Source organism: Paralichthys olivaceus, chromosome 13 (genome assembly GCF_024713975.1).
Source record: "Paralichthys olivaceus isolate ysfri-2021 chromosome 13, ASM2471397v2, whole genome shotgun sequence".
Taxonomy (NCBI): Eukaryota; Metazoa; Chordata; class Actinopteri; order Pleuronectiformes; family Paralichthyidae; genus Paralichthys; species Paralichthys olivaceus.
The window spans coordinates 22301614-22315090 of NC_091105.1; the positions used below are offsets into that span (position 1 = coordinate 22301614).

Sequence of the window (13477 nt, forward strand, 5' to 3'; positions counted from 1 at the left end):
TGAAGATAATAGCATTAACCTTTGCATTCGTTACAGCAGGTGTTAGAGAAAAAGGGCAAGTGTGCTTTTGTTTCCATGGGCCACAGTGGGATACTCTGGCCCTTCCCACACACACACACACACACACACACACACACTCTAATTAGATCACTTTGTGAGTGTAAATGTTGGTTTTATTTATATTTGACAAGGTGATAATATCTTTACATGGTACGTAGATTAGCCAGGACTATCGTATTGTTCCTGGTGATAAAAGATTTAATAGTGAATTGACTTGTTGACAGAAAGAGAACAAGGGAAAGAAAGCAGGAAAGAAATTGTAGCTCGCTGGTTCTCAAGGGACGATTTTTATTCCTCACCTCCACTCACTTTATTGTGTTCTGCTTTGTTTACACGGAGCCACAAAATAGGATTCAGTGTGTGTATGTGTTGTTTATTTGTGTGTTTGGGGGATGTTTTTACCACTGCAGCAAGCATTCCTCTTGTAGGGCTGCTGAACCTATTTGTCTTCATTATTTATTTGTCTTTATTCATGCTCTATTTCCTGTTGCTCTCCATATTCCAAATTCATATTCACATCCTCCCACTCATGAAGGTGTAGCGTTGCTCCTTTAAATCTGAATTTCTGTCTAATCAGTAAAGAAAAAGTCTGGTAAAATCTATTTCCTTCCATCCATAAAGTCCTGAAAGTGCTGAAAAGCTTCTTTGAGATTCAAATGAGCCACCTGAACATCTTCAGTACTCTGCTGTTCAATAAATTCTTCAATTCCTTCATTTGACATTTTGTTGATGGTAGTGAGCAGTAGAAATTCATCACCCTTGATAACCTGCCAATTACCCTGCCATCTCCTGTCCTCCATCCATTATGAGAGAGAGTGCTGCATGTGCAGATTGAGAATTGTGTGCTGGTGAGCATCCCATACATGCTAACTAGATTTTAAATGTCGGAACCACCTGCTCCTTTGAAATATGTGTTGGTCAGACCCAAAGCGATACAGGAGGAGGTCAAAGTAGAGACGTGGTCAGAAACAGTGTGTAAATAACAACCAGAATGGCATCGAGAAGTAGAGGAGGACAGCACTCTTTGCCTCGTGGGAGGCGGAGCATCGTGAGAAACATCCTCCTGCAGAGCTGTTCCAGACATACACATGTGCAAATCCCCAAGCTCCTGTTTCAGACGTATGCATGCGTCCGTCATGTATATCTATTTTTATATACACAAATGTTGCAGGAGCAGGTGGTTCGACTTTTAAGATCAAGTAAGCAACATTAATGTATAGGATGCTCAGCAGCACACAATAATTCTCCATGTGCACGTGCAGCACTCTGTCTCATAATGGATGGAGGAGAGGAGATGGCAGAGTATTTGGCAGGTTATCAAGGGTGATGAATTTCTTCTCACAAATTGCCTACTGCTCACTCCCATCAACAAAACATCATATGAGGGAATTCATTGAACAACATATATATATAATTTTTCTTGTCTTTTATGGATTTTGATTTTAAAAAATCATTATAAACATTATTTAAGTTAAAACAGCCATATGCAAACATATTTTACCTGAATCTAAAACAGCTGTATGCCTACACATACTTCATTATTTTGCCATCAGTGTATTTATTTCTCTATCATATTATTATTATTATTATTATTATTGTTATATTATTGTTACATTATTTTTCAGCCTAGATGTTAATACGAATTCTCAGTTTCCTTCTCTCATTAGGTCTGGAACTCACTATTCTTGACATTTTAGAGCATTTTCAATCTTAAACCACGCATTTGCTTGCCAGTTAGTAAGCCATATCACTGCAGTAGCCTAAGGTTTAAATCAAGAATGCTAGCTAAGTGAAGCTTTTTTTAATTGTAGCCATTTTCATTTAGTGCCTGTCAGAGAAGTAAACACTGTGTTTCTGTCCTCTCCCACAGAAATTCATGCAGTTCCTGGCTTCCAGAAACACCTTGTTCAACCTCAGCAACTTCTTGGACAAAACTGGCTCCCATGGTGGGTGGTGTCTCTGTCCTTATGTAGACAAAACTAACTTCCCTTCTTGATATCTATGTAGTTTTCCCTGCTCAATGAAATTCATCAACATGGAAATGAATGTGGTGTCCTACAGTGATAAACACTGGCTTCAAACCCTGTTGTCATTGATATGTTGGCTACGGGTTAATACCAGGTTTAATGCAATACATCCTACAAGCTGTCAGTATTTAGCTTTGTGTTAAGGGTTACTTTCGTCTAGTAAGGATCATGTGAAATCCATAACTGCCTCAGTCCACCTAGTCCTTAAAGAAAATTAAAGTGACAGTTGTCTTTTGAAATAGCAAATATACAGTATATACAAATAGTGTAACTACACAGAGCCAATTATTCACAGAAAGGAAAGTAGGAATGATTTTGAAAGGTTATTATACAATACAACACATACATAAAGTTGGGAGAGAAAAAAGTTTTCACAGTAGCAAGTGTTTTTTTTTTCTCTCTATGTAATATTCATATGTAATAACCCTTTGACCAGTTCTTACAAATTCACATAGTCAACCTTTTAAGATATTTTGTATATTAAATAAATCCGGAGTACATAAAACAGTCACCTGTACATGGAATCAAAGAACCTTTCACCTCACGTGCTTATTAAAGTCACCCTTGTTATTAATAGTTTGACATTTAGAGAAATTAACCTATTAACTGTCTTGTTAAGAGTAACCGCTGAAGCTTTGTATTGCGTTACCTCCAGTCTTTAAACGAAGCAAAGGTAAAATAAGGTAAGCTAAGCTAAACTAATTGTTTCAGAACAGGACACAACGTTTTGTGTAGGTCTCTGAGCTTCTGGCTTTTTGCAGAGTGACGCATGACCACAGCAACCACAGGTTGTTAAAAAAAGAAAAGACGCAGATGGAATAGTGGATCCATATGGGCCATGCTGGGAGTGTGGCAGAGGGTGATGACTTGTCCATAGTAACCTAACAGAATTACTATTAATCACTTACACTATTTCCCACAATGGAGGTAACGGAGGTGCATGTATGTGAAGGACACTCTGATGTGCAACAGATTCCAAGGTACATAGACTAAATAGTGAAAGATAAGTTATCCTAAGAGAGAAAGAACTGCAGCTGAAACCATGAGGTCTGACTGTCTGTGCGGATGGTAGCAACATTATGGATCATAACGCAAGCACACAGAAATCACTTGTTATTATGAGAAATGACATTTTTTGGGATTTCTATGAAACTGTGGGGGTACAAAGTAGAATAATTAATACATAACTGGAAACACTAAAGTACAGTAATTCCTTACGGCTTGTTTTGAGGCACGGTTCATTTGAGTTTTGATATTTTCACCTTATTTATATTCAGTAACACCTACATGCATTATAATCAAACAAGACAGAAATCTCACTGTTTACAGTATGAAAGTATTGAACATTTTCAGTGCTTACTAATACTCTGCACTAAGTTGACATTGAAGACTTTGCATGTTTACGTGTGTATTATTTGCATCTTCCTCAGGCTACGACATGTCCACATTTATCAGACGCTACAGCCGCTATCTCAACGAGAAGGCCTTCGCCTACAGACAGATGTCTTTTGACTTTGGACGAGTCAAGAAAGGGTACTGGTTTTCATTTCTCACAACCCCTTCTGCTTAATAATTTCAGCTCTTTGTCTAATAAAAAAAAACGTTGTTGAATGTATGTGGGTCTAGAAAATGCTCGCTTTTTAATTGCCCTCCATATTCATCAGAATATCAAACATCCCACAGAGGTTGTGAACACGCGTGGGATGAACTCAGTTACCTCTAGCATGGCAAGTGCATGGTTTTACTGATATACAGAAATGAATACAACTCTGCTTAGCTGGCAGACACAAGGAACCGCAATTTTATTTGTATAGCCCATATTCACCAATCACAATTTGTCTCATAAGACTGAACAAGGTGCGACATCCTCTGTCCTTAACCCTCAACAAGAGTAAGGAAAAACTACCAAAATCCCTATTAACAGGGGAAACATAGGAACCTCAGAGAGAGGGATTCCTCTTCCAGGACAGACAGAAGTGCAATAGATGTCACTTGTTACTGAGAATGTCAGCAAAATAACAGTATTTACAAGATTGAATAGAAGAAACAGTTTGTAACATAATGGAGAAGTGTGTCAGTGTTTCAAGTATTTATACATAAGGAAATGTCTGATAGAGAAGAAGTGAGAAGCAATGACAAATGAATATGAGTTATTTTAAATAATGGCAGAATATGTGAGTAGGCGTATTGTATATCAACAGTCTTGTTGTAGTCATAGTCCACGATCAGCTGCCCCCCCCCCCCCCCCCCCACAACCATGATCCAGTAGCCATCATGATCTATGGTCCTTGATGACAGTCTACAATCCACCGTCATAATCCACAATGTGGCCGCAGCTGTGATACTAGATCTGCAAACTATGAAGCACAAGGACTCTGAGCTGCATAAGCTGAAACTGAAAAATGTAGAATCAGACTCAAGACATCAGTGATCAGACATGTTGGTGGACACTATATGTGTGACAGGTGCAGACATACATTAGGTTTTCATGTGAGTGAGACAGACAGTATGTGAGTCTAAATGTCTCAGCTCTTGATTCATTACAATGGATACTAGACCATGCAGCCCATGCTGTTCCTAATTAACAAAGGGGGTTTAATATTTAGATTCTTTGCAGGCGTACAAATGTTTCAGCTTAATTTTCTCACTCTTTCTCTTGTCCCTTCTCGGTTCCTCCCCTGTCTCAGAGCTGAGGGAGCGATGAGGACCATGTCAGTAGAGAAGCTGTTGAAAGGAATGCCGACCCTGCAGAGCCAGATCGATGCACTGCTGGATTTTGATGTGAGTGACACTCGCTAATAGGGTCACTTTGCAAGGTTATTGAATTTGCTGAGGGATAAACACATTCAAGACAAAAAGGTGTCAGCTGGGTTCAAGCAGGCTTAGTGTTGTAGTCACAGCCTCTTATATACATAGGAACATTGTCAGAGGGTTGAAATTCAACAAACAGTACCACTGATTGTACAGAGACTAAGAAATGTTGTTGTCTTTGTCATTTAATTCTTCTCTTAAGTTTCTGATTCAAAAGAAGTTTTCAGTCCCATCTATTCACCTTCAAAATCCTAACCACACTTTGCCTCATGGCTTTTATTTGTGTCCACAGGTGCATCCTCCAGATCTGGACAATGGAGTGATAAAAGCCTGCTTCCTTCTGCTCTTCAAAGATCTGATCAAGTTATATGCCTGCTACAATGACGGCATCATTAACCTGCTCGGTAAAGAGTCACTCCATCTTCAACTCATCACATGATCAATTCAATAATCAATGAACAAAAGTCATGTGCTCTGGAAGGCAGGGGCGGCGCCGGGCAAATATTACAGAGGAAGCCATTAACTCAGTGTGGAGATCATATTACAATGGAGATCACTGGATCAGAATGAACGAGTGTGGTAACTGAGGGGAAATGCTTCTCATCACACTGTGCAAAGCAACATGAGGTGTGACTTCCTTCTCCAAATACAAATACACAACATGTACAAACTTCTCACAGTCATAGGCACTGGTTTATAATAAAAGAAGAATGATCTGCATACCCAATGAGGAGGAATCTCCAACAATATAACTGCAATCAGCAGGAAACAATAAAGCCCTTTGTTCTAAAAGATATACACACAATCACACACCACAGCTATACAGGTTAAAACCATCAAGTTTTGCCTCTCATCATCTGAAGAATAACACATAGCAACGCATACATACACATAGCTGAAGACGCACTCATTTAAAGTTCACGATTAAGTGGATATTAACAGTGCTACGTGTATGTTGCTAAAACGATTAGACTGCTGGCCCAGTAGGTGACGCACAGACTACGGACTGCTGCACACGATGAGACTCAATCAAATTTCTGTTCGGTATCAAAGTGAAGTAATTTAGACAACAGCCAAGTGATCATACTAAAGAGATTATAATGCATTGTGTATCATTGCCATTCACCCGTTCATTCATACAATGCAGCTATGGGCAGCGCTTTTTCTATGAGGTGCAATCAGGGTTCAGTATCTTGCCCTAGGACTCTTCGGCATGCAGATGGGGAAGACTGAGATCGAACCGCCGATCCTTTACCCCCTCAGCCACAGCCACAATTGATGCTAGACCCAAATATGATTCAAAGACAACAACCCACATTATATACAAGGCCAGAGCGGGCCACACCGCTGTCCGAGGTGCTGAAGTGACAGGCAGACAGAGAGGGACAGAAGGACAGAGCTGCGTCTATTTCCATGTGTGCAACAATAAATTAAACTTTCTACTCTCAACTTCTTGTAGAGGAAGGACATTCTCCTCTTCTTCATTGTCGCGAAAACATTCAGGGACCTCAGGTCTTGTGGAGCAGAGGATTCCACTGAAATCTCCTTGCCAAGTGGCCACTTCTGTCCTGCCCACAGGTGTTTCTTCAGAAGGTTGTAATCCTTTTCAGGCAGGAAAAGACCTTTCTGCAAATGTGCTTGTCAGTGTCAGCGGTCAGTTCATCCTTTATGAGGATCTCCAGCAGCTCCCCTGGGGTTTTGTTAAATAGGGCTTACGCGTAGATGACCTGCAGTTCGTTTTCTAGTCTCACTTCATCAAAAAGTGGGTAGGTCTCAACCAGCTGTAAAATCTCACACTTAGGGAATCCTTCTGGCTGAGAGTATGTCTTAAATGACGCATTATCCAGGAAACAGGACAGATTATTCATGTCTTGAAATCTTTGTGTCATATGGTGCACAATGTCATCCAGTTGTTGGAAAAAGAGGTGTTGGTAGGAATCCATGGGGCCCTTGTCCTCCTTTCGCTATCAATACTGACTCTGAGCTCAAAATTCTCCCAACTCGGCAGCTATGTTTGCATCGCTGGTTTGGTATCCCAGCAGTCTGCACCATCTCTTCTTGTATAGTCTGTTGAATGTTAGTGAGGAGCGCTGTTTAGCTAACCACACCAGCTTCAAAAGAAAAACATGACATTTTAACATGTTTTGACATGTTGTTTTCTTGATTAGAATATTTTCATGAGGAGGCCAGGCTTCCTCTGGCCTCTGAAAAAAGGAGGAGGAGATCAAAAGACCATCAATGTGTCTGTCCATTTCTAAATACTTTCTGACTTACATTCCCTGTCTGCGGCGCTCAGCACTAAGACATTTCTTCCCCTCTCACTGACCTTCAAAATGGTTCAGCTGAGCACTGCAGTTTTTAGGAAAAGTTACTGAAACAAGAGTTAGTGGTGCATTTGTTGGGGACTATTTCTGTTTTGCAGATTTAATCCTCTAGTGAGTATTTACAGCAACAGAGCTGTCTCAAAATAAACTGCAGTGCCTGGTTTCACAGTGATGAAGCAACATATCACCCAGTGCACTGGTTTGTGACACAGTGGATGTCTTTGGCAAGGACAAATAAGATTTAAAACTTTGGCTACACACAATACTTAGCTTAATTAGCAGGATTGATTCATTTTTTGGTTTTGGTCTTTAAAGGCAGTTTAACAACAAGTAAAAGATTGAATGATCACATGACTCACAAGGTGCCTCAATCAATCAATCAATCAAATTTTAGTTGTATAACCCATATTCACAAATCATGATTTGTCTCATAGGGCTTAACAAGGTGCAGAATTTTGTAAATAAGGTGCAGTATTTACAAGTGTGTTTTGAAGAAACAGTTTGTAACATAATGGAGAATTGTGTCAATGTTTAAAGTATTTATACATAAGAAAATGTCTGAGTTATTTTACCGGCAGAAGATGTGAGTAGGCGTTTTGTATATCAAGCAGTTGTGTTGTAATCATGATCTAGGGCTACATAAGCTGACACTGAAAAATGTAGAAGCAGACTCAAGATATCAGTGATCAGACATGTTGGTGGACACTATATGTGTGACAGGTGCAGACATACATTAGGTTTTCATTTGAGCTTTAACTATATGAGAATAAGGAGTCACATTGTACTATCTCTTTATCCAGAAAAGTTTTTCCAGATGAAGAGGAGCCAGTGTAAAGACGGGTTGGAGATCTACAAGAGATTCCTTACACGAATGACTCGGGTTTCCGAGTTCTTCAAAATCGCTGAGGTAGCCTACACAGTACAATATATCTCTGAGTATAAGCTACATATTGTACTACTTATTTACTATTTCATTAAATGTCATTGTATTCTTTTACAGCAAGTGGGAATAGACAAAAATGACATACCCGAACTCACTCAGGTAAGACTGACTAAGATGTTTCCTCACCTCACTATGTTTTAGGCTACAGAGAATGCTAAATCTCTGTTTTTCCTCTACTGTCCAATATGTCATGTGAATATCTAACCTATGATTCCTGCTGTGTTCACTGTGATTTTGTGACAGTTACACTTTGCCCCTTGTTTGAAGAGGAGGCATATCCCACTGTGTTACTGACCTTGTCTTGTCTTTGTTAACAGCTGTTGTGCAGTTAAATTGTGCATTTTACAATGACACAACTGTTGACATACGTTGGAGACAAGTTGTCATTCTAGCATGCCTACCTATTTTATTAGTGTTAAACAGATCCATGCCGTGTTTAATTAAGCATACTGATGACACTTTTATGAGACAGTATATGGAGACTGGATGTTAGATTTTAGTCAAATTCACAAATTCACTATCTTGAGTCAAAGCTGTTTGTATTAAGTTACTACAATGGATTTGTGGCTGCAATTTTATATACTCTAACATTTTTGTATATACACCTCTTGGCTTTCTTGTTGAGAGTTATCAGAGGAGAGGATTGAGAGGATTAGTACCATTTGTGTGTCTGTAAATATAAAGCTAGAACCAGCAGCTGGTTAGCTTAGCTCTAGCCTAACTTACTTTAAAAACTGGAAAAAGTAAATTTTTTTGCTTGGTTTAAGTATAGAGATGTTCATTTGTTTGTTTAATCTGTTCAAAAAAGAAAAACAATATTGCAACCCAACCTATTTTTAGCTAAATGATATCAATCTTCTTGTTGTGTTTTCCTATAGTATCTCTACCATATATGTATAAAGTGCATGTTATGGAGCATACAAATCCAAATATGGCATTTAAACTTATATATTACATCTGTGTTTGCAATACAGCAGCAAAAGATTCTCCCCCCAAAAGGCTTCTCAAATTTCAATATGTCTGGTCGCAATATTATGTTTTGTGGGGATTTGCCTCTTTAGGAATACATTTATTTCCTTTTTGAATTTAAGTCAAATCGACTTTTATTGATTTTTCTTCTACTCATACTGTATTTGAAGCATGAAAATCATTGCAGTGCTATTAAGATGGTTTGGATTCATCATATTTCATTAAATGAAACCTAAACAATAAATAAATTCTAGATTCTGTTTAAAACATACCACCACTTTTCTCACTCTTCTATAATTTAGCTGGATTACATGATTAATCTTTAAGGCAAAGCCAACAGACCTGAGAGGCTCAACCATTAATAATCAGATACTGTATGAGTGCTACAATTTGACTTAGAATTCAAGGACAGGGTACAATATCAATCTCAGCCACAAGTTTCTGCTCTCACCCTTTCCAGGATGTATCACAGTACAGCAGCGCAAACAAGAACAGATCATTTAACATCTTACTGACTCTCTTGCCATGTTGTTATGTCATCACCCGTGTGCTCTTGCGTACTATTTTCTTTAGAACTGCTTCTGTTTTGTAGAAAGTCTCTGCAAATGATGGCAGTGTCAGTCACGTGATATAATCTTGTCAAGCAAATGCCTGGAGGCCTGTTGCTGTCACGTCCACAGGGAGATGGTCCAGCACATTTTACGCTGGCCTCCTCGGATGAGAACTACAACTGTGTGTGTCGAAATATTACAGTGACAGAGCTGTTAAAGGTGCCCGTTGTCCTCGGTGGAGTCCCTGGTTGAGAAATGGTCTGCTCATCCCTCTTATTGCCAAGACGAACATATCAGTCTGTCTGCTTTGTTGGCCTTTCACGCTTTTAAGGATAATATACCAGACAGATTTAAATGGATTCATCCAGGAAATAGATCAGGGGATTAAGTGAATTAGTGACTTATTTCATTGGCTGAATAGGCTTTGACCTTGCTTAATAAGCCTAGTGGATATTATTGTGCTATCCATTTTATTGCTGATGGGACGTGATAATGTCCCATTTGGCCTGGTTGAGCATGCAGCTTTTCATCTTGGCTGACTGGAACATTGTTCTGTTCACTCTATTGGTATCAGTACTTAACCTTTTCTGTTTTTGTCCTTTTGTGCCCTCCTTTATCCCCCCTCCTTCATTTTTCAGGGCAGTGTGCCTTCAGTCTGTCGGCAGTGATTAATCACTAATAAGGATACCTTGACATAAGCTGAGGAAAACAAATGTATTTAGGTGTGCCAGACGTAAGTTAGCTTTTGAGGCAGTGGATTCAGAGATGGATGGATCAGAGAATAGAGTGTTGTTGAGTCTGCACAAGGAAGATAAACTCAGGATCTGGATATCAGACAGCTTCACTATCATGGGCTTTATGATGCTTATCTTGTGAAACACAATGACACTTCAGTTACCAGGTTTCTTCTTTTACGATGCTGTGTGTCTTTAGTTTGAGATATTACTGAGATGCCATTTGAAATATATTTTTGTGGTAGTCTACATGGGGTCAATTTGGTGCTTTTTTGTAACACTCCATTTTTATCTTTCTTCTCATATTATAAGAGTAGGGCCTTGACTATATCCCCTTTTCCACTCGTCAAAAAAAACCACTCACTCCCACTAACATCTGGCTTTTGTCTGCAATGGGAATGAATACAAATTGCATTCACTCCCACGTCAAATGACAGTAGTCACAGGGTTTTCAGCTCCTATCAGCAGGAATGGAAACTCGAGTGAAATCGTTAATTTGGCAAGACAGCGAGGGGAGCAAGGGCCTCAGTCGGCAGTGCACGGGGAAAAAACGAAAGGCAAACTCCTGTACTGGCTGGGAATGGAGTCAGTCGCCTTTTTTTGCTGGTGTACACATGTGCAAAAGAGGTATAAAAACTGCATTTATCAAGATTCCACCATCTTTGCAAAAGCTCTACTTGTGTACAGTAATACAGTAATCCCATAGTGACTCCATGTGTCTGTGTAACTCATTTAAAAGTGTATTCTTTTGAAACCTCCGTTGTGTTTCTCATGGTGCTGTATGATAATACTGAAACGACACGACATAACATGTTAAAATCATAAATTAGGGTTTCTTTTTAACTGTGTCGTCCTCTGTCTTCCCCTGTGGTGCCCTGCGGGGTGATCAGGCCCCGGAAAGTCTTCTGGAGTCCCTGGAGACCCACCTCAACACCCTTGAGGGGAAGAAGCCGTGAGTAGCCAGATGTTTCTGCTGCCTGTGCTGTTTTTTATTGTTTACCATATAAAGAGCCAAAGCTTCAATAGCCCTCCTGTCACACAGTGTAATGGTTTGTGCCATGCTGAAAGCCATGTGAGAAGTGGTTAGTTGAGCCTTTGGGTGTCCAACATGCACCTGAGTATATTGAGTACTCTTACAAGTGGTTTTGCTCTTTCCCTGGGGCCTGTTTGAGATTAAATTAGTGACAGTATCTTCTCTATCTGTTTATTTCACTGACATGTTGTTTCTTCTGTCTTTACCTAACTCAGAGAGGATAAGTAAGTATTCTCTCTCAATGGGAACTGTACTTGAAAATACTAATTTACCATCGTTTGTAGTAATTGTGTTAACCTGTTTGATTTGCATGATTGATTCTATAGAACAAAATCTGAACAAGTCACAGACACCATTATTGTTCCACACCAAACACTTGTTCGAGATGAACTTCTATAGAAAGTTCATTTTTTCTGTGTTCATTTAATATTTTCTGATGTTAGCGTCATCATTAAATATTTGTCTTTGTAATCATCTGACACTCAGCTCCGGCTTCTACACAGCTTCCAATTCAAAAACAACAATCTCTTTTTGTGCTACCGTGAAAAGGCAAAGCTACGCCGAAGTGGAGCTGGGGCCAAGATGCTATTACTCAGCTGTGCGACGTAGATCCTATAATTGCAGATGTTTACTAAATGGAATTGCTTTGAAATGCTGCCTGCCTGAAAAACACCAAAGTGATACTTACACTGTCACTTTGTCTTCCATCTCAGTAACAGCTATTATGTTTCAGCAAGTACACCATTAAGCCCTTTAACTCATGTACTATCATTGTTTTTGCAGGTCACCCACTAAGGTAAGCTAGGTTTCATGATAATCACTATGTGGTGGTAATAATGATAGTCTTTGCTTATACATAGCCCCTTTCACTGTCAAAACACAGTTATTTAGAGCGTGACAGCATTACCAGAGCATGTGTAAAAAGTAAATGCTGAATTCGACATTTAACTTCACAAGGTTTCAAGTGCAGACATGTGGTGATTCATTGTGAATTCATGTGTTAAACAGCTGTTTACATAACTGTGTTTGTCAGCACATTAACGGGGGTCTCTCTCTGCAGCCGGAAGCTACGGCCAACAACAGTGCGCCGGCTGCTGCTGCTGCTGCTGCTGCTGCTGCTCCTGCTCCTGCTCCTTCTCCTGCTCCTGCTCCTGCCGCACCACCGGCCAGGCCAGCGCCTCGTGCTCCCGCTCGCCCTGGGCCGCCTACCAAACCTCCTCCGCCTGCTGTCACCCCCACTGCACCAGCCCCCATCACCAAAACCAGCAAGTAGGAGTCATTCAACAATATTAAAGTGTTTGAGCTGCATCAATATTACATTAGAAATGGATTCCCTTCTGTCAACGCTCACTCTCTCACTTTCCTTCTTTAGTGCCCTTGATGATGGGTTCTTGTTGGATCTGGATCCAATTTCCTCCTCATCAACAGGGGGCGCTACAGCTGCTTGTTCTATGACCGGATGGGGAGGTGAGAACTTTCTGCTCTGTCAGCAGGGGCGGATCTTTCATTGTTTCATCTTACGGTTAGGGGGAACGATAAACAGAGAACTTTATCAAGAGCAATTCCTGGAGGGGGACCACCGAATGTACAGAATGTAATGAATATGCATATATATATATATATGGACAAAAAAATATCAGCTAAACAAATAAGGCACATAGAACATTGTTTTATGTAAGTTAATCTTAAATACATTATTATAGAACTATTACTTCATTATCATGTATAGAAGCAATTTGTTTCAATGAAAATCTTCAGTCATAATGGACATAAATACACATCTGACATTTTTAACAAAGCAAACGGCTCAAAAATCTGTTGAAAATTCACGCAGAGTTATGAACATTTAAATCATGGAGAGACCTCCCGCCTCACACGTGCATCAGATGATGCAGCGGCACTTACCAAGGCAGCCTGGGTTAGATTCAAGATTCAACTGTGAGGTAAAATAAATAATATGTCTTCAGGTGAAATGTATATGTCTATTGAGAGACAAATCCTTTGCTTTAAGTTTACTGTTGTAAA

At 39.7% G+C, this 13477-nt stretch overlaps 1 protein-coding gene across 16 annotated transcripts in view; it reads left to right on the top strand.

The window, feature by feature from the left end:
* Nucleotides 1–13477, top strand: part of snap91a (synaptosome associated protein 91a) — a 47005-nt gene that overhangs the window by 15230 nt on the left and 18298 nt on the right. For 14 of the 16 annotated variants that reach the window (XM_069536699.1, XM_069536697.1, XM_069536696.1 and 11 more), the window contains exons 4-13: nucleotides 1931–2006; nucleotides 3518–3620; nucleotides 4775–4868; nucleotides 5191–5302; nucleotides 8023–8129; nucleotides 8223–8264; nucleotides 11310–11371; nucleotides 12236–12248; nucleotides 12513–12721; nucleotides 12825–12919. In XM_069536699.1, coding sequence (XP_069392800.1) covers nucleotides 1931–2006; nucleotides 3518–3620; nucleotides 4775–4868; nucleotides 5191–5302; nucleotides 8023–8129; nucleotides 8223–8264; nucleotides 11310–11371; nucleotides 12236–12248; nucleotides 12513–12721; nucleotides 12825–12919 — 913 coding nt within the window. The other 2 variants (XM_020090995.2, XM_069536711.1) reach the window with 2 other exon arrangements.